Here is a 25,399-nt window from a genome sequence, read left to right on the forward strand (position 1 = left end):
GATCTATAGCAACATGATTCTGTTTGTAAAAAATGTGTATTTACCTGTCTCTTCCCAAAACATTGACAGAATAAAGATGGGTGAAATATAAAGAACATAAAAAATACATGGTGCAATCTGCGAGACAACAGAATATTGTCAATCTGCATTGTCAGTAACTTGAATGGGAAAACTAGTGCATAGGTCTGATTGTTGTCAAACGATAGACTCGAGATGGACTTAGCTTTAGGTCAGAAAGCACTGTTGGTGTTGTATTTCACAACGTGAACATGTTACGCATTTTCTTCATGAATTCCCATGAGTCATCAGCCCTTCAGGCAATATTGCCAGGGCAATAAAAAATATCCCAAAGGAGAACGACTTCCGTTGGAAAGCATTGGACTCCCTATTAATTAATGTTGTATAACTGGAGACGTTTACAAGCACATAAATATTATGTCCACTGCACCTGATTAAGTGGATGATTGTTATTGTACCCATTTGTCTTACGAATATAACCTTTAAAGATTTTGGCGAGACCATAAATGTAGGTTGGAAAATACATAAAGGTTTGACTTGGTAAAAAGTATGTAAAGAGAGAAATCTTTGGGTTAATAGAACTCTCTACTTTGTCAGTGTTGTACCGTATATCAGTATCTGTCTACCAGCAGTGAGATGAGGAAGGGAGGGGCCACAAGGAAATTTGAGTGCTCTGATTAGCCTACTCTGTTCAGGTGAAAATGCAGGTGATTTTTCTCTACAGGTTGGACCACATTCTTCTACCGAAACTCTCTGACAGTATAGTGGCTACAGACTGGTTTCTATTTCGCATTTCATCGATGTGTTAGAGTAATGGAGGACAAAACAATTTTTTATTAGTTTGCTTGAGACGTTGTTACTTCCATTTATGAGTTGGCTACCTACTCAGCATCCCAGGTAAGCACCCACTACAGGACGTATAAATATATTTCTTTATCCAATCTTAAGTTAAAATAGGTGAATTGTTCATCCACAAACTGAGCCATTAGGCTTTGTATTTTATTTTTATCACTAGTATTTTTGTACAAGAACCAATGTACAAACAATTCACATTACAAATACAGTATTTAACCCAAAAAATGTTTTGTCCCTGACAGAGCATTACCACAATGAATCCAGGTATCCAGGTATTGATTGTTTTGGCAGCAACAAGTAAGTGCTTGTTAAGTTGTCTTTAAAAGTTTGTTCAACCTTTTAATATCTACATTAAGAACTCACCAGAATAAACTATTAGTAGTTAAGAATTGTCATTCTCATGCATCTCCTTATTCCTTACCTAGGCTTGGGAGGATGTATAGCACAAGGTAAAGTTGTTTAGAAATGTACATCTGTGTATTTAATGTGTGACAAGAGCAAGGCATTTGTCTTTGTAATGGGTGTTTGTCATTAGTGCACAGCCACCCTGTATCTATGCATGTAATACTCTCCCCCTTCTCCTCAGAGTGTGGTAAAGCTCCTCTGGGAAATCGTATTGTGGGAGGAATTGATGCGCCAGATGGGGCATGGCCGTGGCAGGTCGACATCCACTTAGGTCCTAGTGGTCACGTGTGTGGTGGCACACTTATTGCCAGCAACTGGGTGCTCTCTGCCGCCCACTGTTTTCCCAAGTAAGATGGCCATCTAAAGTAGACAGCGTGTCTTCTATATGACAAGGAGTGAAACGACAGTTCTGTGTGTATAAGGTGTCTGTCAGTCTTTGTCTATTTTTGTCATTGGCTCTTTTTACTTCCTACTTCATTATGTGTTATTCCTACTTCCCTGATTCACAGAGTTTGAATTCTTGTTTTGGATCAACCACAGTAGAAACTGTAGAAAGAGTGCTATAAAAAAGCTCCCCAAACCTCTTTGTATGTGAAATACAGAAGAAAGCACCGTAGAAAAGGTTTTTGTCATGAGTGAAAGCAAGTCTGACATTTTTACATTGTTTTCATAGACTTCATGAAGTGTCCCTATGTGTCAGTATTAGAGATGTACAATATATCGTGTACAACAAAAAAATTACAGAAAATGTTTTATGTTTTGGAAATAAATCTTTTAATTTAATTTCAGTTTCATAAAAATGTAGTTCAAAATATAGTGATACGTATTGTGATACGTATTTCGTGAACCCAGTATTGTGATATGTATCAAATCGTGAGCTGAGTGGTTACACCCCTTGTCACTATGCTTTTACCAGTGGGATTTCCACCATCACAAAAGGAATTTATGAAAGTGTTTGTGAATTAAAAGATTCGACATTGAAAGTGTTCTACGATAAACTTTTAATTTAAACAACTTCAGTCAGCAAATTCTTGTCCTAAATCTCTCTCTCTCTTCCTCCTCACAGAATATCAGAAATTTACTCTTACAGCTTCTATGTGGGCCGCCACAAACTCAATAGCTACAACCAGTACGAGAGCCACCACAGTGCCATCCGAGTAGTTGTGCCCCCTGACTACATGGACCCCCAGACTGGCAGGGACCTGGCACTGGTGCAGCTAGCTGAACCTGTAACCTGGAGTGTGCGTGTGCAGCCCATCTGCCTGCCTGTCAGTGGTATGGCCTTCACTGAGGGTACACTGTGCCACGTCACAGGCTGGGGCGACACTCAGGAAGGAGGTGAGTACTGGAGGAAGAGTTAGGTGTACAGGATGGTGTGAATGTGTAGCCTGACGTTGTCATACTCATAATTCTAGTCAGAATATGAGTCTGATACCGTTCCGTTGGGCTGTGAGTATGGGGCGTGTTTCTACCAAACCCGGAATAAAATGCCTCTTCGCTCAATTGGATAGACCTACAACCAATCAGAGCAACGTAGTATGTTGTTTGTTGAAAACAAATTCAACCCAAGCGCTCTTTGGTGACGTGGTTGATTACGTTACTGTTGATCATCTGTCCATCATCGTATAAAGCCCGCCCTGACAATTTTATTGGTCCGACCAGCTCTTGTTCGGACATAGTTTTTCCCCAACCGAGCGACCCCAGACCCAACTTCCCAACCAACATTTTTTGTGGGCGGGGCTAAGTTCGGCTGGCACCCAGGCTAGTGAATGTGTGTACTTTACTTGAAAATTTTAAAATGAAAATGTTATCTATGTTTAACAGTCAGTTTTGCTTGATTATTTTATTCTAAAATCTTTGTTACTTTTATCTTGAAAGTGGAATGTCCTTCATACAATTTGATAGAGCCCTGAATAGGTACAAACCGTGACTACTATAACAATATCAAAAGTCCATAGCAGAGCAAAATTGCATTTCAATTCATAACATACAAGTTAACAAAAACCTCACATGGTATAGGACTAGGGCTGTCTCCACTCACTCGACTCGTCGATTTTCTGGTCGATATGCTCTTGGTCGGTCAAGGTATATTGTGGCCAATCGTTTTTCCATCACATTTTGCAATCCGCAAAGCAAATATTTGAGCCCTGCGCTACCAATGGACGCTTGGCAATTCGCGAGACACAACTACAAGTGTTTTCCTTCCCCAATAGGGGTTATGCGGAGCGCCCAGCATTTGAACCGGAAAACAGATGTAATTGTTTCCGCTTCTCACTTCCGTACATATCTGCAGCGCTAGGGGATGCAAAGAACTTATATTGACAGAGAAGTTCAAGCATTTTATAAATTATATTACTCTCTATATTAGGCTAAGTGTGACAGGTAAGAATAAAGTGATGAGTTTATATAACGTTATAATAGCCTAACGTTAGACCGTTTCCCAGGAGGTAACCTAACGCTAGCTCCACACATTACAACGTTAGCCTACAGTACATACACAAATAAGTTATCAATGAAATATATGAATTCAGCAAATTAATTTAAGAAGCTCATTTTAATTTACATATCCATATACATCATTATTCTGGTTTCTATGGCTAGGACCTGCAGTTCCTAGAAGGAATTAAGTTTACTAGCCTACTACTAGACAAAAAAAAGTTAGCAGGTGCATAAGATTACGCTACCGACAAAATTTACCTGTCAGGGTCTTTGGGAAAGCGATGAAAGGCATAAATACTGTCACATTGGTAGTTGTTGCAGTTGATTGCCGAACACTGCGTTCTTTGAGTCCACTTGGACTTCGTTGTCATATTGTGTCTCTTTCTGTGTAACTGTTATAACTAGCTAGTATGTAACTTTGTTACTATTAGTCCTTGCAAAGTAGCGTTTTACGACAGACTAAATGTATTATTATTTTTTTGCAGCTTAGATCATTTCTATGAGGTGTCCAGAACAACATACTAAAAGTCCTAAGAAATCCTACTTGAGAAAATATGTTAAATTCTCATCAATCCGAGATGTGTGCCAATAAGGCCAGGCAACATTACACCCCAATGGGGCTATTTTTTTCCTTTACTCCTATCAAAATGAATCTTTACACACTGAAACTACCCATGACAAGTAAAAAAAAATTGTATTACAAGTTCTTTAAAAATGAATGTTAATATGCAAATGAGCTATACACGAATCGAATATGCCCAAAGTACACCCAAATAGGTTTAATTTTTTCCTTTACTCCTACCACAATAAAACTTAACATAGTAAAAGTATACATGAAAAGTAACTTTTTTTGTATTACAAGTTTCTTTTGAAATTAATTTGAATATGCACATGAGCTCCACACTTACTGAATATGCTCTAATTTGAATAGGCAGAAACACCATTCATATGACAAATACATCGGCCCAATATTCATCCAATCATCCTTCTGCCAATGACCTGATGGTCATTATTGGCTTAAATCTCCCATCCAAAACATGCCACCCCCAGTCTTTTGGTCCATACGTTCACTTCCCCCTTTCCACTCCATCATTTGGTAAAAGACCCGAAGACTATGGAACTTTGCAGCTGTTGACGTTGGAGGGATAGTTACATTTATGCATTTAGCAGACACTTTTATCCAAAGCGACTTCCAAGAGAGAGCTTTACAAAAGTGCATAGGTCACTGATCATAACAACGAGATACAAACATTGCGGATAGCCAAAACATGAAGCATACATTGTGAAAAACCAAATAAGTCCCAAAGGGAAGAACCATAAGAGCATGTTTAGACAAGTTACAATTAAACAACATGAACTTCAGAAGTGCAAGAGTGTACCTGTATAAAAAGCAAGCAACAATAATATAATTCACAGCGAGTACAATAACTTTAAGTCAGTTACAACTAACCAACAAGAGCAACAAGTCTCTCAATAAGAGTCATTGTGATCCTGGAGGAAACTAACATCAGGTCCAGCCAATCATTCCTAAGTACCGGAACAAGTGCGTCTTGAGCCTTTTCTTGAACGTGGGGAGACAGTCAGTGTCTCTGATGGAGGTGGGGAATTGATTCCACCATTGGGGGGCCAGACAGGAGAAGAGCTTGTGTTGGGACCGGGCACTCTTGAGCGGTGGGACCACCAGACGGTTGTCAGAAGAAGACTGTAGTTGGCGGGTGGGGATGTAAGGCTGGAGGAGAGACTTGATGTAGTCGGGTGCAGTCCCATTTACCGCTCGGAAAATAAACTGAGTCTCCACTATATTACGCTGCACCTCAAAATGCTTCTGACCTTAGATCACAATACTTTCTTTTAGCAATTTACAATTTCTATTGCTGCATACATAGCCTAACTCTTACATACATATACAGTACATTTGCCTCAACCCTTACTGTAGTTCTGGGCTTGTGCTATTGTTGTTCAGTTTCTGTGCAGGCATGAACAGGGGGGACAACCTGGATATTGAGCTCTGAGTAATGAGCTGTCTGAAAGAGCAGTGCAGCAGTGTCATCACACACTGCTGTGCCAGCTTTGCACGAACACTGACTGGAGGTCATGACGAAAGGTTCTGAATCACGTAGCACTATCTGTGTAAAATACACAAAGAGACAATTAGACAAACATTGATACTGATGTATCCTCTGAAGTGTTTTTGAAGTGAATTTTGCTACTATTCAGATACCGCTGAATTAAGAATTGGCCTAGTAAAGTTGCTGGGGTAAGTTTGTTGACAAGGGGTTTCCTACAAGTCTATTACAATACGAGGTGAGGTATACCATACCAAATATGTTGCAATAGAAAGATTTACTGTCAATCAACTTTGCCCCAATTACCTTACTTCTCCACTAACAGGTAGACTATAGCCATTTATCAAGTGTCTCAGAAGAATGTTTACATAGTCGAGAACATGCTCATGGTCAAATGAAAGCAGTTGTAATGTACGCATGATGAACGCATGCTATGCTGCAGTCATTGAACTGTAACAGTTACCCAAACCCATCCCTAAACATTAGCCTACTCTCAAGCTGTGTGGTTTTTTATTCTTCTGCATGGACCTGTGACAAGCTGCTCTGACACTGATAGTACCGGTCAACCTGTCTTTGTTTGAAACTGGTGGACAAGAAGATACAGCATTCATCCATTCAGTACTTTTATCATTATTCTAACAATATTTTAGAAATATGAAACACCTGCCAGAACAGCAGTCTACATTAGACCTACAGTCGACATATTAGACCTACAGTCACATGGATTACATAACAGTTGACCAGCATAAACACACAGGACATCGTAGTAATTATACTGTTGGTACTATAACCCCATCGCTAAAATGCAGTCTTCGTTTGACTGTTTTAATCGTCTGCGAGCAAAAATAAAAGACTAAACTACTGATAGCATACAAGTCTATAGGCTAACACTATCGCTCTATCCGATGCCATTAGCAAAAGCTACATATATTACATACCTTTATAATTATGAATAAATGAGGAGGCGTAAAACCTAAATACCTTGTCTAACAGAGTACTCGGGGCTCTGGACGTCCGTTTGGCAATACGGTGTACATCGGAAATTGTATTTAAGGGTAGCTCCTGTAAACACCGAAGGTGGCCATTTCTACGCTGTGTTTACCTCAGCAGCGGACGGCCGGAAGTAGTTACATCTGTTTGTAGAACCCGGAAGAATGTTGCGCATAACCCCTATTCCCATCTCCAACTCGGAAACGGGGAGACAGATGATAGGCCTACGTGAGGGGGGTGAAAGGAGGATTAAACATATTTCAAAGTAAGAACTGTAGCCTGAAGGTTTGCGCCAGACTGTAAAAGACTGGACGGGTAGCTCTGAAAAGTGAAGCCAAAAAATCTCGATCGCCCCCAATGGCTGGCTGCAGTACAGGTCATAAGTCCCGCCCCCTCCATGTTAACAGATGGAACATGAGCCAAACAAAAAGATCAAAGTGCAAGTCAAAAAAAAAATCCCCAAAGATGGTTTCTGTCATTTAATGTAGTTCTTATCCCGCTGATGTCTGTTCAAGTGCAAATTTTTCTCATCAGTTTTTTTTCAATTCGCTATTAGACGATATAACTAGAGAGGGTACAATTTCTGGTGAAATTGTAGGGTGTGCTTGCTTGCGTCGGTTGCACAGGGAGGTCCGTTTTTTTATGACATTTTTACAACTGATATTTCTGTATATTTTATATAAAAATGCATACTTATTATTTATAAATATTACATAGATTTAAAAGCATATTTTTTTGCTGCTCATTTAAAACTCAAAATACAAGTGAAGTGTAGAATGAAATAGATGTCTTCTCATTTCCCCTGCAAGAGGCAGCCTCATAGTTGAATCAAAGCGAATACATTTGGCAGACCGGTGTAATAATTGACCTAATCTCTATGACTTAAACGTCCTTTTAAGTTTTTCCCTTCTCGTGATATTTTCAGGCATTTAGCCTACTCATATTGCATTCATTCATGAATAAAGAACCCCCTTTGAAGATTATTCTACGACGTTACCGGCAGTAGAAGATGGAATCGCGATTCAAACAGTTCCATCTGCTAACTGAAAATATGCTCCCAAAAACATAAATAAGCTTGACATTTATTTAGTGGAAAACCGCTTTTATAAAAAGATCACTGGTAGCGATCATTGTCAGTAACAACGCAAAGTGTGATATAGCCCTGTGTGGAGAAGCTGCCCCGGTAAATTGTACTACTACAGTACAGTACAGTAGACTACTGCTGTGTTCGTCTTGGTAGCGATGGTGTTGGTTGAATTGGATTTAACGTTCCGTTGTAAGGTTTAGGCTGAAATTAATTATTTTCATGAACAGATTGACAAAGTTTAGGCTGTGGCAATGAAGTTAAGGTTAGTAGTTAGATAGACTTTTGATTTAATTAAGGGGAGTTTGCAAACTTTCATGGCGAATAAATCCCATTCTGATTCTGAACATAAGGGGAGTGCCGAACATGTTCTGTCGCCGTTTGACTTCCTACAGCTGTGTAGATGTTTTTGTAGTGTGTCTCGCGTAGGCTACAGCGTTGCAGTGAGCAACACTGGTTTGAAACCACAGGTAATGATCATTTCACCCACAAATCGTTTACTTGTAATGTAATGTCATAATAAATCCTACAACGAAAATGTATTTGTGAGGAATGTTTATTTTAACGATTGAAAACATGCATCATAGACCACTGTAGTATGTGTTGCCCGGGCAACAGAGGCTAATGTCATGATGCTAATGCTTCAGTGAAATAGTAGACCGTTTCCGAAAGTAGATGTGGGCCTACTTCCTTAATAATATCAGCTAATATTGTACATTACATTTCACAATTGTGTTTCACATCACAAAGTAAAATGAGTAAATAGTTATCACCCTGGTCTCTTTGCTTGTGGCGTTTCTGCAGCTGCCTTGCAGTAAAGCTATAGTTAGCCTAGCAATCCCCCAAGTTAACAGATGCGAAACGAATGTTCTGCTACAGGTAGTCACGCGTTTTCGTGACGTTAGTGACGTTAGTAACGTCAGTGACTGTGGCTAGCAAATTAGCCACCGTTAGCTTCACTTTTCACCACAAAAACGCAATTTCTACTTAAACCATGCAACAGAACGTAAATAAAAAATACAACCAACGCAATCGCTACCAATACGAAACTTTTGACACCTAGGTTGTTTATGTAGTCCAAATATTGACTGATCCTTAGGGGGGCGAAAATAAACAATAAACTAGAAAAGGCTGTTCCTGCGAAACAGCAGTGAGAATGCTGAAAACCTGAATGGGGATAGCTGACCATGCTAAAAAAGCTGAAAATAGTGAAAATTTTGTAGAAAGTTATAAGTTGAAGCTTCAAAGCAACCGAAAGGTATTTTTGAAAGGGGCTGGAGCAGCATTCTAACAATGATTTGAAAGGATTTACCATTACTTTTAAAGGGAGTATAATTTGCACAAAAACCTTAATATTTTAAAAAGTATAAAAGTGAGAAATGAGAAAATACCCGCAAGCTGAAAGCTGAAATGAATTTCAAAAATGTGTGAGTCACACAAAAGAGGCAGTGTGGAAGTTGAACTGCATCATCTAACAAAGCTAAGAGCTAAAATAGCCTACAATGCGGGAGAAGCTGAAAGCTGAACTGTTAAACAGAAGAAGTAGGCTAGCTAGTCGTAACAAGAATATTATCGTTTTAACAGCTGAAATTATAGTTGGGATAGTAATAGCAGCAGGGGTGCAGATGGGATTTTTGAACTGGGGGGGACCAAGCTGTCAGCAAATGATTCCAACTCAATTAGTTATTTTGTGTAATGTTATATATATATGTATGTACATATATACAGTACCAGTCAGACAGGCAATGTTTATTGCAGCTTCAGTATATGAAGCTGCAATAAACATTAGTATGTCAATCACGCACCAAAACTTCATGCCCTCTGCAAATGTTTTATTTAAACATTTGCTGATCTCAGCAGGATGTAAATTATTACAAATATAACAATGTGTATGTAAACGGTATAAAGTATAAACACTTAAACAATAGATTTACATAAATAAAATACGTATAGCCTTCATAGCATGAAATGTGAAATTAAATTTACACTTTAAATTAAATATTCGGAATTCCCTCTGCAAGTATGACTTTTCTTTATAATTGTTTTTCCAATAATAAACCAAATTTATTTAAAAAAAAGAATTCCCTCTGCAGCCAAACAAATTTACCCTCTAGAGGCAGACTCAATAGGTCCCAAAAACATTTATCTTCCTTTCATTTCCCTGAAGATATTGCTGGGCTGTCTGTCTAGTCTGTCCAGTTTGTCAAGTCTGTCTTGGTGAATATGGCACACAGCAATGCCATTGAGCCTTTTTTGTGTCGTGGTTGATCGCAACCAATAGGTTAATGAAAGGGAGCGAGCCAAACATTTCAATTTTAACCAGCCAAACGAACAGGGCTACTAACGTCATCTCCATGACAAACAGGAAGACGCCAAGCCTAAAAGCACAAACGCCGGCTCCAAAAATACTTTAAATAAGCTTATATTGCGTTACACACGCTAATACAAGCTAACATCGCTAACATTGCCTAATCAGCTGTACAGTTAATGAACTGATGCTTGTCGCCTTACATAGGGAGAGTGGTGGGAGAGTGGTGGGGACGGATCGGGGTCACTAGGAATCTGGGGGGGACATGTCCCCCCCGTCCCCAGTGCCATCTGTGCGCATGAATAGCAGTAGCAGATGTAGCCTACCATTTAGTGCGTTTACTCGGCTTTCTTAGTAGGATTCAATGTGTTGATGGAATGAAACATACAGCAGTAGGGCCGATACAGGAAGACACGGCGACACTTTGTTGCAGAAGGATGATGGTGCAAGTTTTGTCCGTGGAGCATACAACGATTAATAAAAAAGAATCATGTAGACGCGTTTATTGAGTAATCGCATAACTAATTACACATGTAAACGGAGTAATCGTATAATTGGCATAAACCAACAATTGCTAGTAATCGGGTTTCTCATGGTCAAGTAAATGCACCAATCACCTGTGTGAGAGACTGAGTGGTGCGTGTCTGTCGTTACGGTGATGGTGCAGCTATGATTGCTAACGCGCTGAGGGCAGAGAATAAGAGAAATGTAGCTAGAATCCACACCTCAAACAAGATAACCTAGACGCAAAACTGTACGTCCAATCCAAAATATAAGGATATTTTCCGAGACCTAAGACTCTGCCGAAACCAGAGATATTCTTTATATGTCTGTGCAGTCAGAAATACGACTCTACCTGCAGTTTCAAAAACGTGTTCCTTCTGCTTTCCTGGTGCGTGTTTGTTTGGTTGCCACGGCGATGGAGCAGCTGTGATCGCTAACGAGCTGGGCAGAGAGAATAACTAACTTAGCTAGAATCCACCCCTCAAACAAGTTAACCTAGACGCAAAACAAGAATATTATCGTTTTAACAGCTGAAATTATAGTTGGGATAGTAATAGCAGTAGCAGATGTAGCCTACCATTTAGTGCGTTTACTCGGCTTTCTTAGTAGGATTCAATGTGTTGATGGAATGAAACATACAGCAGTAGGGCCGATACAGGAAGACACGGCGACACTTTGTTGCAGAAGGATGATGGTGCAAGTTTTGTCCGTGGAGCATACAACGATTAATAAAAAAGAATCATGTAGACGCGTTTATTGAGTAATCGCATAACTAATTACACATGTAAACGGAGTAATCGTATAATTGGCATAAACCAACAATTGCTAGTAATCGGGTTTCTCATGGTCAAGTAAATGCACCAATCACCTGTGTGAGAGACTGAGTGGTGCGTGTCTGTCTTGCCACAGTGATGGTGCAGCTATGATTGCTAACGCGCTGAGGGCAGAGAATAACAGAAATGTAGCTAGAATCCACACCTCAAACAAGTTAACCTAGACGCAAAACTGTACGTCCAATACAAAAAATAAGGATATTTTCCGAGACCCAAGACTCTGCCGAAACCAGAGATATCCTTTATATGTCTGTGCGGTCAGAAATACGACTCTACATGCAGTTTCAAAATCTTGTTCCTTCTTGCTTTCTCTGACTGATTTTACCCACCTCTCCACTGAAGTTAGTGAGAGAATTTGAAAGGCTGCTCTCGCTTCAAGGCTCATAGCTGAAAATATGTAAATGTGAGCTCTTTAGAAGTTACATTGGCTGAAAAAGGAACATTTTTCCTACATTTTAAGGTATAACTTGTTTCTGTAAGTTAAACTATATGAACGTTAGAGGAATTTGTTTGACAATTTAGTTGAATATCAGAAAAAGAGCAGCCAGCAGAGTGTGCCACTCTGCTCATTCATAAAAATCAAGAAGGAGCAAACATTTTAATGTATTTCAAACTGTCATAATTCAAAATTGGCTGAATATTTGAAAAAGATGAATCATTTGGGAATAGCTGAATGTCAAGCATAAGGGTGTCCATATGTGCACTTGGCACCAGGACACCCGAGGTCTCAGTTCGATGATAGACTTTGTAGTCGTGTCGTCGGATCTGAGGCCGAATGTCTTGGACACTCGGGTGAGGAGAGGGGCGGAGCTGTCAACTGATCATCACCTGGTGGTGAGTTGGCTACGATGGTGGGGGAAGACGCCGGTCAGGCCTGGCAGGCCCAAACGTAATGTGAGGGTCTGCTGGGAACGGCTGGCAGAATCCCCTGTCAGAAGGAGCTTCAACTCCCACCTCCGGGAGAGCTTCGACCATGTCTCGGGGGAGGCCGGGGACTTTGAGTCTGAATGGGCCATGTTCCGGGCCTCCATTGTTGAGGCGGCTGACCGGAGCTGCGGACGCAAGGCGGTCGGTGCATGTCGCGGCGGTAACCCTCGGACTCGGTGGTGGACGCCGGAGGTGAGGGAAGCCGTCAAGCTGAAGAAGGAGGCCTTATCGGACTTTGTTGGCTGGTAGGACTCCAGAGGCAGCTGATGTGTACCGGCAGGCCAAGCGGAATGCGGCTTTGGCGGTCGCGGAGGCAAAAACCCGGGCGTGGGAGGAGTTCGGCGAGGCCATGGAGAATGACTTCCGAACGGCTTCGAAAAGGTTCTGGACCACCATCCGGCGACTCAGGAGGGGGAAGCAGTGCACTGTCAACGCTGTATATGGTGGGGATGGTGCGCTGCTGACCTCGATGGGGGACGTCCTGGATCGGTGAAAGGAATACTTTGAAGACCTCCTTAATCCCACCAACACGCGTTCCGACGTGGAGGCAGAGTCTGGGGACATTGGGGGGGGGCCCTTCTATCTCTGGGGCTGAGGTCGCCGAGGTGGTTGAAAAGCTCCGCGGTGGCAAGGCCCCTGGGGTGGATGAGGTCCGCCCGGAGTTCCTTAAGGCTCTGGATGTTGTAGGGCTGTCTTGGTTGGCACGACTCTGCAACATCGCGTGGACATCAGGGACAGTGCCTCTGGACTGGCAGACCGGGGTGGTGGTTCCCCTCTTTAAAAAGGGGGACCGGAGGGTGTGCTCCAACTTTAGGGGGATCACACTCCTCAGCCTCCCTGGGAAAGTCTATTCAGGGGTGCTGGAGAGGAGGGTCCGTCGGATTGTCGAACCTTGGATTCAGGAGGAGCAATGTGGTTTTCGTCCTGGCCGTGGAACTGTGGACCAGCTCTATACCCTCGGCAGGGTTCTGGAGGGTGCATGGGAGTTCGCCCAACCAGTCTACACATGTTTTGTGGATTTGGAAAAGGCGTTCGACCGTGTCCCTCGGGGGCTCATGTGGGGGGTGCTCCGTGAGTACGGGGTACCGGAGTCCCTGATCGGGGCTGTTCGGTCCCTGTACGACCGGTGCCAGAGTTTGGTCCGCATTGCCGGTAGTAAGTCGAACTTGTTCCCGGTGAGGGTTGGACTCCGCCAGGGCTGCCCTTTGTCACCGATTCTGTTCATAACTTATATGGACAGAATTTCTAGGCGCAGCCAGGGCATTGAGGGGGTCCGGTTTGGGGACCTCAGGATCGGGTCGCTGCTTTTTGCGGATGATGTGGTCCTGTTTGCTTCATCGGGCCGTGACCTCCAGCTCTCACTGGAGCGGTTCGCAACCGAATGCGAAGCGGCTGGGATGGGAATCAGTACCTCCAAATCTGAGGCCATGGTTATCGACCGGAAAAAGGTGGAGTGCAATCTCCGGGTCGGGGAGGAGATCTTGTCCCAAGCGGAGGAGTTCAAGTATCTCGGGGTCTTGTTCACGAGTGAGGGAAGGATGGAGCGCGAGATCGACAGGCGGATCGGTGCGGCGTCCGCAGTGATGCGGGCTCTGCATCGGTCCGTCGTGGTGAAGAAGGAGCTGAGTCGAAAGGCGAAGCTCTCTATTTACCAGTCGATCTACGTTCCTACCCTCACCTATGGTCACGAACTGTGGGTAGTGACCGAAAGAACGAGATTGCGAATACAAGCGGCCGAAATGAGTTTTCTCCGCAGGGTGTCCGGGCTCTCCCTTAGAGATAGGGTGAGAAGCTCGGTCATCCGGGAGGGGCTCAGAGTAGAACCGCTGCTCCTCCGCGTCGAGAGGGGCCAGTTGAGGTGGCTCGGGCATCTGATAAGGATGCCTCCTGGACGCCTCCCTGGTGAGGTGTTCTGGGCACGTCCCACTGGGAAGAGGCCCCGGGGAAGACCCAGGACACGCTGGAGGGACTATGTCTCTCGGCTGGCCTGGGAACGCCTCGGGGTCCCCCAGGAAGAGCTGGTGGAAGTGGCCGGGGAGAGGAAAGTCTGGGCCTCCCTGCTTAGGTTGCTGCCCCCGTCACCCGACCCCCGGACAAGCGGAAGATGATGGATGGATGGATAGCTGAATGTCTTGTGAACATTTTAAAGGTTGAATGGTGTCTCTAGCTGAAAGTATGCTGAAGTAGTTACGTTTGAAAGAGGAGGAAGCTTTTTAATGATTTGAAAGGATTTACCATTACTTTTAATGGGAGAATAATTTGCACAAAAACCTTAATGTCTTAAAAAGTATAAAAGTGAGAAATACCAAAAGTCATAGCCAACATCTCCTGAAGGAGCTGAACGTTTTGATACAAGAATTGTAGGAATCGGTGAAAGTATGCAGAACTAGTTAAAGGCCAAAAAACGGCGGAAGAACTAAGAAGTTGATATAATAATAATAATAATAATAATAATAATAATAAAGAGAAACAGGAAAACAATAGTGAGAATGCTAAACAGCATTCTCACAATAATAATAATAATAATAATAAGGAGAAACAGGAAAACAATAGTGAGAATGCTTAACAGCATTCTCACAATAAAGAGAAACAGGAAAATAATAGTGAGAATGCTTAACAGCATTCTCACAATAATAATAATAATAAAGAGAAACAGGAAAACAATAGTGAGAATGCTTAACAGCATTCTCACAATAATAATAATAATAAAGAGAAACAGGAAAACAATAGTGAGAATGCTTAACAGCATTCTCACAATAAATATATATGTGAGAGAACAAAGGTTGTGCCCTTGCCGAAGGCAAACACACCCAACTAGAAAGGTACATTTCCTGAAGAAAATGTGTGTGTTTGCTGAAATCAGTTGAAACGATTGTTTTGATGGCTTGAATAGTGAAGAAGGTTTTACAAAAATTTTAAAAGAGGTATGTGCTTTAAAAAGAAAATGGTGAGAAAAAGTGTTAAAAGTATATCTGTCATTGTTATGCATTGCGATATTTTCTTACTGTTGAAAATGGAGAAAAAACAGTGATGAAAAGAGTATCTTATTGACTTTCATACATTTTTAATCGTTAAAAGTAGTGGTGGGCATAGATTATTTTTTTTAATCTACATTAATCTCACTGTAATCTTTGCGTTAATCTAGATTAAAATGGCTCATTTGAATTCCACCGAAGGCATTCAGAATATGTGTGCTACCCAAATAATGACTAAAAGTAAGTCTTTGAGAACGGGTTTCTCAAGCCAGGTGGCGCATTAGACCAGGGGCTCATCTCCTGTTTCCAAAATGCATCACAAACTGCTTGAGAAAGCTGTTCTATATAATTGGTGATTAAAATAAATTATGTTCAATAACATGTACTTGTGTTTATTAACTGTTTATTAGATTAGTTAGCTTGGCTGATAGAGCTGTGCTGACGGGCTTGTCTCGGTTGCACTCAAACAGTAGTTTGACGACGACTCTTCCCCTGCGCTACATCAGTGCTTGGCCCGGCATCTTCCGCATTAGCTAAGGGAAGCTTTGCGTTTAGGTGGTATTTGAGACTGGAAGAACTCCTACAGTAAACTAATTCCGCATAGCACAAGGTGCAAACAACCTTAGTTTTGTCGAGGTTTCCATTGGGAAGCTTCTTAAAAATACATTTTCCCTGAAGCAAACCAGGCGGCTTCATAGCTGCATCCATGTTAGCACGTTACGTTTGATGTGATAATTTCATACACAAGGCATACACACAGGTTCAAAGACTCGTTCTCGCCCTCTACAGTGCAATTCGGCTAGGTATACATCCGCGCTAAAATATCAAGGTGAAAGTCATTATAGCTTGCGTAGTACAGACCCAGCTCCCAACCCAACTTTGAGAATAGATTAACGGCGATATTTTTTTATCGCCCGATAAGAGCTGCGTTAACGCCGATAACGGCCCACCACTAGTTAAAAGTATTAAAGAATGAAAGATTGAGAAACAGAAAAAAGTTTGAAGTTAGAAAAATGAGCAAATATAGTGATGAAGAGTATATTGCATAACAGTTATCAATATCATAGCAGACAAAAGTATGTCAGCAGTATGAAGGTGAAAAAAAGTGTTGCTTTGAAACCAAAATGGTGAGACAATGTTAAAAGTATATCTGTCATTGTTATGCAGTGCAATATTTTCTCACGGTTGAAAAAGGAGAAAAAAGAGTGATGAAAAGGGTATCTTATTTAATTTCATAAATGTTAAAGCGTTATGTTACAGCCATTTTATTTAATTCTAAACCTTTTACATTTTTAAACCTTAGTATTAGTTAGACTTGTACACTTCTTATTTAAGATTCTTATATGTTTAATGTGTGCACCTTCCTGCCACAGTAAATTCCTTGTCTGTGTGATGTTTCTTGGCGAATAAAACCCATTCTGAAAAGTATTAATAATTGAAAGATGTAGAAACAGAAAAAAGTTTGAACAGTGGAACCGTGAAGAGCGTTGGCCAATCGGATTGGTTCCTTGTTTCTTGTAACGTAGCAACTGTTGGTCATTGTCAACATTTCTAACCTAGAATCTAGGTTTTAGGTTCAAGATGAAGGAGAAACTAATCATGTGTGCCTGCACAACCAGTCCTGTTCAGACACTTAACCCTTGTGTTATCTTCGGGTCATTCTGACCCATCAGTCATTGTGACCCACCGTCGTATTGCGACAAATTTACCTCATACAAAAACAAAGTGAAGCATTTTCTTTTAACTGTCGGGCTGTCTCAGACCCCCCACATTGGAATGGTTAAAAGAAAATTATTTTAATTTGTTTTTGTATTGGGTAAAATTGGGTAAACACAACAATGGTTCGTTATGAACCTTTGGGTCATGTGACCCGAAGGCAGCACGAGGGTTAATTTAAAGATGACATCAAAATAATAATCCATAGTGCAGGGTTGCCGATGTTGTCGTTGTCCCTGGTGAGTTTTTTTAATTCAATCTCGTCACATTATGTGACTGTTGTGCAACTGGAAAAGCTAGCTACTCTAACTCAGAATGATGCTGCCAAAAAAGCAGAACTATTGTGGGTGGTAAATAAGATCATGCTACATCTAGCCAGCGGATCATTTCTTGCAAGTGTGTCAAAGTGGTATTTTTACAGACTGTATTAACACCGTAGGCGTGAATAATGCATGCATCGTCATTGTCGTCCATCTTTAGCCGAAGAAGCTAGAGAGAGGATGCAATGGGAGATTTCCTACAGTAAGCTAGATACTGCTTCAAATTGAAAACGGAGACGATCTTTTGATTAAAGACAAGTTCCTTAACCTCTGTTGTCAATATCGCCGATAAAAAGTAAATACTGTTACGATGCATTTGTTTGTAGGTAACGAACGATAGACGTAGCCAGTTTCGCCGTTCTATGGCAGCTACAGTACTGTATGATGACAGTCGTAGCTAGCGTTGTAAGCACTTGTCACTAGAATGGCCATAACTTTAAAACAAAAGATCATATTTCAAATCTGTCTGCTGTTCTACAATGCCCACACAATTTATGTATAACTAATCTAACATGGCCTGTATCTTGTATTGAAAGTTCTCGAAAATTAGCTCGTCTAATGTATGGTGGACTGAGAAAACATATTTGTCAAAGCAGAGCGAGCGGATGTCGTGGGAGAATTCCTAATGTGTTAGATGTACTGCTTCAAATTGAAAACGGAGAAGATATTTAGAGTAAAGACAAGTTTCTTAACGTCTGTGTTCAATATCGTCAACTAAAAATAAAAACTTTTCAGTTACGAAGCTTTTGTTCGTAGTAATGCCAGCTGCTGTAAACCTTTTGTGACCCCGGTTTAACTCTTCGTGACAGTCGGCTATGACAGTAGTGATGGGTCGTTCGCGAACGATCCGGCTCTAAGAGCCGGCTCTTGAAGGTGAACGTCGGGAGCTGGCTCGCATATCTGAAGAGCCGACTCTATTTTTAATAGATTAATACAGCCTATAAAAACTAAATTATTATGAAATAATGAATCTTAATTGTATTTAAAATAATTGACTAATTCAAAGAACAACAAAAAAATACTTGTAGGCTTAAAGGCGCACACAATCATCCTCACATTCTGTTCCTGTCAATCCTGCATGAGGGAGGGCTGAGCCAACTCACACACAGTCAGAGAGTAGTCAAAACTCGGAGGAGAGCCATGACAAATCAATGCATTTTTAAAGATATGTGGTTACGGTCGAGTATGATTTCATTTCATAATTTAATTCAAATTGTTTTCACACCCATCATAGTCAAATTCATAGTTAAAACATGTATTTTTTAAAGAGCCGTTCGGGAGCCAAAAGAGCCGGCTCTTTTTGGTGAGCTGAGCCATACGAGCCGACTCACAAAAAAGAGCCGGAATGCCCATCACTATATGAGTGTGTTGAGCCTCGATTTTTGCAGATTTCTGTGAAACTTTCTTAAAGAAAAATAATCAAGCTAGATTATGTACACTTTAAGCTCAATGTACATACCTTGTTTGGCCAATTTGGTCGATTGTGGAAAAAAGTAGAACCGTTTTTAGTTATGGAGAGCAAATCGCGCTAGCTTGGAATTGCGTTATCCCACTCATCACTTCAGTGGTCATAACTTTTAAACAAAATAGTCTATCTTAAATCTGTCTGCTGTTCTGAATTCACGCCAAACGTACGCACATTTCATTCGCTCTAACATATCCTCTATCTGGTAGTGAAAGTGGTTAAAAATGAGGTTTTCAAAAATAAAAGTAATGCAGACGGAGAAGATTTTTGTCAGATTTTTGTTTTTGCTTGCAGCAAACACACTAATAATTGGTTATTGTGAGCTTGTGTAGCGTGCTTCACTGTGCGTTGTGTACTTTTTGATTGAAGACACTGCCACACTTGTGAATCTGCTGGAGACGGGTTATTTTCCCTGTACACGAAGAGACAGTACAGTTATCTCTTGCGTGTACCCCGGCCACCTCTCGGCCACCTCGCTAGCTGGAGGTCAAGTTGAAAAAGAACAATCTAACTGCGAGAACACAGATAACCCGAGATGGGTCAAACCAAAATACGCATAGCTTTTTGACAAACATACATTTTTACAAAGACGTAAACATAAATGTGTAAAAATGTCTGTACACCAACAATTGGATCAGTAAGACACATTACATTTTTGACCTCGACATCAAATGATCAACTTCCCCCTCCCAATTTGACCTACTTGACCTGGTCCTTGTGTACAATCCAGTGTGTAATCTAGGGGAACAACACTCCACTGCTACACTTGCGATTGGGTCGGGCGAGTGTATGGGTGGGACCTCGATACAGCGGCTCCAACACCCGATCACTACTGCGCAGACTCGACCTCCTGTATGTTTGTGTTTTGTATTTTATTCATACGTTAAGACACACCAGGCCCAGGTGTACACTCCGAGTAACAACCTCCTCACCTCCAGCAACAAAGGTGATCGTTTTTTTTTTTTTTACGATCTGGTAACTGAAATTAAAAATATATCTGACACCTATAGGCAATCAGCTCTTACTTTGAAATATGTTTAATGGTGGTCCCTCCTTTCTAGCCTGGTCCTAACCAAACTCTCGTACATTTCATTTGTACAGAGTCTGGGCTCGCTCCATTGACAAGCGTCAACTTCCTTGAAGGCGGGTACTTTGTTGAAGTTTTAAACTATTGGATCTGCCCAGAGCCACTCTGGATCTGCCATAACCAATCGCTAGCGTTCGCCTTAGCCAACTCCTTCACGACTAACGGAGCTAGCTGGAAAATCAAACGAACCCCGTGGGGATCAACGATTGTTCTTGCTCCGGCTTTAACTTCTGGATATTCGGCAGCGTTGCCACAACGGCTTCGCTCGCATCTTTCTCCGCCGCCATTACGGAACTACAACACGAACTAGCGCACGACATCATCGTCATCGTTCTCAGCCACTCCCTCTGTTCGCTGATTGGACAGGTAGAAAATTAACCTGAGACATTTGACTTACGAACCTCATGCCCAGACCTAGTACAGAAGCAAAATCAAAATTGAGCGAAAGTAAGTTGGAGGGCAGAGCCAGGCTACCTCCTTTCACCCCCCTCACGTATCATAGGTCTCCCTTTTGCCGAGTTGGAGATGGGAATCGGGGAACGAAAACACTTGTAGGTGTGTCTCGCGAATTACCAAGTGTCAATTGGTAGCGCACGGCTCAATATTCCTTGCCAATTGCGAAATGGGATGGAAAAACGATTGGCCACAATATACCCTGACCTTGGTCGACTTAGATTTTTTTAGTCGAGCTGCCGTATGGCAGTGTGAGATCCGATTCCCGCTTGTGTCACCATTGCTGAATTAAAGAAATGTTCTACAGAAATTGTAGATTATATTATTTAAGACAAATAAAACAACTCTAAAAATATATGATTTAAAATAAAAGTTGTTACTGTTTTCGGCACGAGCACAATTGACTGCCGAATTACAAACTCTGACATAGCCTACTTTGTCGGTGTTATTTGGCAAAATGGTCTTTACATTAAAGTACATTTACAAAGTACCGGGTGACTCGAAAAACGTTGAATGCAAACTCTGCCAATAACGGTTTATTTTTCATAGTTCGACGCGAATATGATCTAGCCTACCACCTGAAAACCGTAAATTGGCCTACTTTGCTCATGCTAACGCGCTGAGTTGAAAAATGAATATGCCTATTATAAGAAAGATCCAAATCGAATGACATTATCTTCTCCGGCCAAGACAACAAAAGCTTTCTCTGTTGTATTTCTTTCATATTATCTACTAAAACAATGAGGTAAAACATCACACAAAATGGTTTGATTAAAAACATTGTGACATTTATAGGAGAAAAAAAACTTTTCTAATTTCGATTAGTCGATTTTCAGAAGTGTTTATTCAAGTCTTGTTCGACCAAAGAAAATCTTAGTCGGGGACAGCCCTACGACAAACGTCAAATTTGGATTAATTGATAAAAGGGATATTATAAGTGTTGTGGAGCAATAAAAAGCAATTAAATGTAATTAAACAATAAGGAAAATTAAAACACACAGAGCCACGGTAGGTCTTGAAGGAACTGTTGGGTGTTTAAAGTAGATTTCGAGAGTAAAATGAGAGAACAGCAGATTATAGGGCGTATGCGTTCTTTTATTGTGGAGTTGCTCTTAATGAGAAAAAACAAGGGCTGACATACAAAAATGTGAATTTATGTAAAATGAGTGTGCTTTATGATAGGGATTTTAGATGAGGCTGGGAAAGAAGTCTCGTCTTAGGGGGGCTGTAGAGTGAGAACATTTAATGGTTTCACTGAAACAAACTTAACAGATATCCATTTTTGTAGTACTTTTGTCATTGCTATGCAATGAAACTAATTCAAATCACTGTATTGACACAACATGCACACATATTCCTTTGTTTAGATGAGTACAAAGTGGTCATACTGTAATATCAAAATTAATGTTTTGTGTTGTACCGTATACTGGTATATATAACTGTACATTATGATGATTATCAGAGTCACAAAATCATACATCATCATAATATCATATTATGACAAACATTTGAGTTTAAAGCAATGGAGTCACTGAATTGGTATGTAACAAACCTTTCCCTCTCTTTTGCCTTGAAACAGTATCCTTGTCAGGGGTAGGAACTCTCCAGCAAGTCAAGGTACCTATCATTGAACAGAATTCCTGTAACAGTATGTATAAGGTCCAATCATACTACTCAGAGACAGTGGACATCCTGCCAGATATGATCTGTGCTGGATTCAAGGATGGTGGCAAAGACTCGTGTCAGGTAGCCCTGTTTCTATCTGCCTACACACACACACGCGCACACATTTACACATGCACAAACACAACAAACAAAAGGTGCTGTCTTACACTTACAAATTAAGAAATGCATGTTCTCCGCTCAGGCACCTCTGCAATATTATTAAATGGTTATTTAGTGTCAAAGGTATGTGCGCTATGCTTCACATGTAGACACATTGTGAGGGAAAGTTACAATCTATCTTTCACTGCCTCGTGCTCTTTTTCAGGGAGATTCTGGTGGGCCACTCGTCTGCCCCGCAGGGAACAGAACATGGGTCCAGGCTGGGGTGGTGAGTTTTGGACTAGGGTGTGCCCAGCCTAATCGGCCTGGGGTCTATACCAAGGTATCTGCTTTCACTGACTTCATTAAATCAACAGTCTCTAATGCCCAGCTTATAGGTGGGGGATTCCGGACAGAGGCCAATGAGGCTTTGGTGCTGGGATATTCCTTGGCTTTGGTCTTGCTGGGGAGATAGACTGCAAAATATACACATCAACTAAACATCTAAAACTTTATTTTTCAAAATTGTTTTCAGATGAGAGAAAGGTTTTACCTGATCAGCTCCAATGTGTTCTGTATGTGAACTACACAAACTGTGGACTTGTACATGCAGCAGTTTAGGTGAAATCATTGGCTGCTTCATGTAAACTCACATACTGTATTTCTTCGATTAAACGCTGCATTAGTTTATTACACAATGTTCATTTTTGGTGCAGTGTTTATTCGAGGGAAGCGTTTATTTGAGGGCGGCGTTTAATTAGTAAGAGAGATTTAGTGAATTGTAGCTGCAGTGTGGCCATAGACAAACAAAGAATAGACAAGGTCAAACATAAAGCCTAGTGTAAAATTGAAGCCGCATGTCTACATTGTGTAGAAATCTGAAGCAGCATGCCGATACATTCTTACACTTTAGCTTTCAAACAGAAAGCTGTGCAGAAAGCACTCAACAGCAGCAACAGATCTGTAGCACGCGAACTTGGGGTTGATGAAAGGCGATTCGCAAGGGGTGAAGTCAGCTACCTCGCTATATTGTAAACTTGTGATTTACATGTGTAATAAATACTGTGTTTTAATTTAACCAATTAAATAACAGTTTTTTTTTGTCGTTTTTTTGGGGGGGCGGCGTTAAATCGAGGGCGGCGTTTAATACACAATGTTCATTTTTGGTGCGGCGTTTATTTGAGGGCGGCGTTTAATCGAAGAAATACTGTATACGATAATTTCATTGACAGAAAAGGTTGTGGGGGAAGAATTATGTGATAAGTCTACAAACCGATTTATATTTCTAATTTGCACAAAAAGGCTAAATGTAGCAATGCAAAACTTTTTTTATGACTGCATACAGAACAGAAAAGCTCAATGCAACATCTATAGCTGCTAATAATGACCCTCTGCTGGCCAAGTGCAAACCAGCTGCAAAGTTTACCATAAATACTCGTTGCACAGAACAGGAACAAATTGTCTTATTTTTCCTTAAAGAGTAACTACACACCAAACTTTGTTTTTGTTTGTTATAGTTTTTCTCCATTACTTTGGCATTTTTTTAAAACAGTTTCAACATTAACTAAACTGTAAGTGCACAATTGTTAATACTGTTTTATGGGACATCACAACTCTATTGCATGTCTGCCGAAGGTAACTGACCCAAAACATTTACTATAATTCATGCTTCAAAACCAAGTTATTGTGTCAGTAAATTGGCCAATGCCATCAAAATAAAAAGTGTTTTGTCATTGTGTGAGCCGTACTGTTTAAAATTTGTTGATGTTTTTCCACCATAGCAGTCAACCCTGGAAATGTTTCTTATATACAAATTATTATATTTTTACTTTCATCTTTTTTTGTTCACACTGACTACTTATTGTACTACACAATAATGTCAGATCACAGTGAGCTTAGATACTTATTTCAACAGTAGGTACAAGTTTACTGGGAAAAATCTCTACTATAATACACATACATTTTTAATAATTCAATAATATGTTGTGCATGTGATGACTCACACGATGAAAGAATGTTTAGAAGCTGAGAAAAGTATGACAGTTTCAATGTGCGCAATTGTAGACAGTTAAAAGAGTACTTCTCTTTTGCACATGTGACAAAACACGTGCACATTTCTTAAATGAATAAGAAATTGAAATCTGGTGTGGCCATTTATTGTTCAGAGATTTGAACTTACTGTTTTGAAAATAAATATTCTCTTTAGAGAATTGAGCCAAAGTGATTGAGAAAAACTGTAAAACCTTATGTTTAATACTCAAGCTTTTGTTTTTTAAATATGGAGGAAAGTCCCAAGGCTAAAATTTGGTTGTTTAGTTACTCTTACAGAACTGTTTCCATGTAGTAGCCTACATTTGATGCCTCCTCACTTAAGTCACAAGAGGGTACTAAAGATCTGAAATATTTAGTTTGAGAAATGTATGTGTGTAAAATGTATTTACATTAAACATTAATTGTATTTTTTCCCCCTGTGTCTGGTGGTCACTGCATTATGTTGCGTGGTGAATGAATCAGTTCTAACTCTGTAAACGGCTCAACAAACCATTATACCACAATCGTGTCATTTTTCTACACATTTCATACGTCATCGCATTTTGACATCTGCTGGTCAATTCATGGCAAAGCGACTGTATGATTGAAGGGATGGAGTCCTTGAAGTCAAGTCCTCAGAAACAAGTTTATTAGCCAAGTAAGTTTACACACACAAGGAATTTCCTTTGGTGGGCAGGTTAATACAATAAACAAATAATAAACAAATAAGAGTATTAAATTAGCTGCAGTCTTTTAATATAAAATGTTGAACATTTAAAACAAAATGCCAACAATTCCGAATAATTCTAAACATTTACATTTGGTCATTTAGCAGACGCTCTTATCCAGAGCAACTTAGAGTAAGTACACGGACATTCTACTAAGGAAAGTAGGGTGAAGTGCCTTGCCCAAGGACACAACATAATTTTTCACGGCCTGGAATCGAACGACAAATTAATACATTTATGTATTATTATGCAAAATATTGAATTAATGAAAAAACTAAGGATGTCCCTTTCTTCATGAACTACCAGCATCATATTATAATAAACAATATATTTTTTATTATTATTATTTTTAGGGGTGCTGAGATGAAATGTAGGGGTGCTTGAGCACCCCTGAATTTCCCTAAGGAGTCCCTAAGGAACTCATTTCACAC

The 25,399-nt window shown here is 40.6% G+C and overlaps 1 protein-coding gene across 2 annotated transcripts; it reads left to right on the forward strand.

Moving 5' to 3' along the window:
• Window positions 1-781: 781 nt before the first annotated feature.
• On the forward strand, window positions 782-23,750 carry si:dkey-16l2.17 (serine protease 33). Of its 2 annotated transcripts, XM_067232692.1 has the most exons (8): window positions 782-915; window positions 1,116-1,170; window positions 1,299-1,322; window positions 1,460-1,625; window positions 2,345-2,616; window positions 22,025-22,191; window positions 22,436-22,498; window positions 22,601-23,750. In XM_067232692.1, exons 2-8 carry the CDS (start codon window positions 1,128-1,130, stop codon window positions 22,682-22,684), a joined length of 819 nt encoding a protein of 272 aa, XP_067088793.1. In that variant the 5' UTR covers window positions 782-915; window positions 1,116-1,127; the 3' UTR covers window positions 22,685-23,750. The 2 variants fall into 2 exon arrangements, with proteins under 2 accessions (XP_067088793.1, XP_067088792.1); XM_067232691.1 differs by having other exon boundaries at window positions 22,436-23,750.
• The last annotated feature ends 1,649 nt before the right edge of the window (window positions 23,751-25,399 follow it).

Source organism: Osmerus mordax, chromosome 3 (assembly GCF_038355195.1).
Source record: "Osmerus mordax isolate fOsmMor3 chromosome 3, fOsmMor3.pri, whole genome shotgun sequence".
Classification (NCBI taxonomy): domain Eukaryota; kingdom Metazoa; phylum Chordata; class Actinopteri; order Osmeriformes; family Osmeridae; genus Osmerus; species Osmerus mordax.

Bases quoted from the DNA above. Each gene is read 5' to 3' on its own strand.
- si:dkey-16l2.17 (XM_067232691.1), top strand. From the start codon at position 1,128: ATGAATCCAGGTATCCAGGTATTGATTGTTTTGGCAGCAACAA. The intron at 1,323-1,459 runs GTAAAGTTGTTT...CCTTCTCCTCAG, and splicing joins GGGAGGATGTATAGCACAAG to AGTGTGGTAAAGCTCCTCTG. The intron at 22,192-22,435 runs GTAGCCCTGTTT...GCTCTTTTTCAG, and splicing joins GTGGCAAAGACTCGTGTCAG to GGAGATTCTGGTGGGCCACT.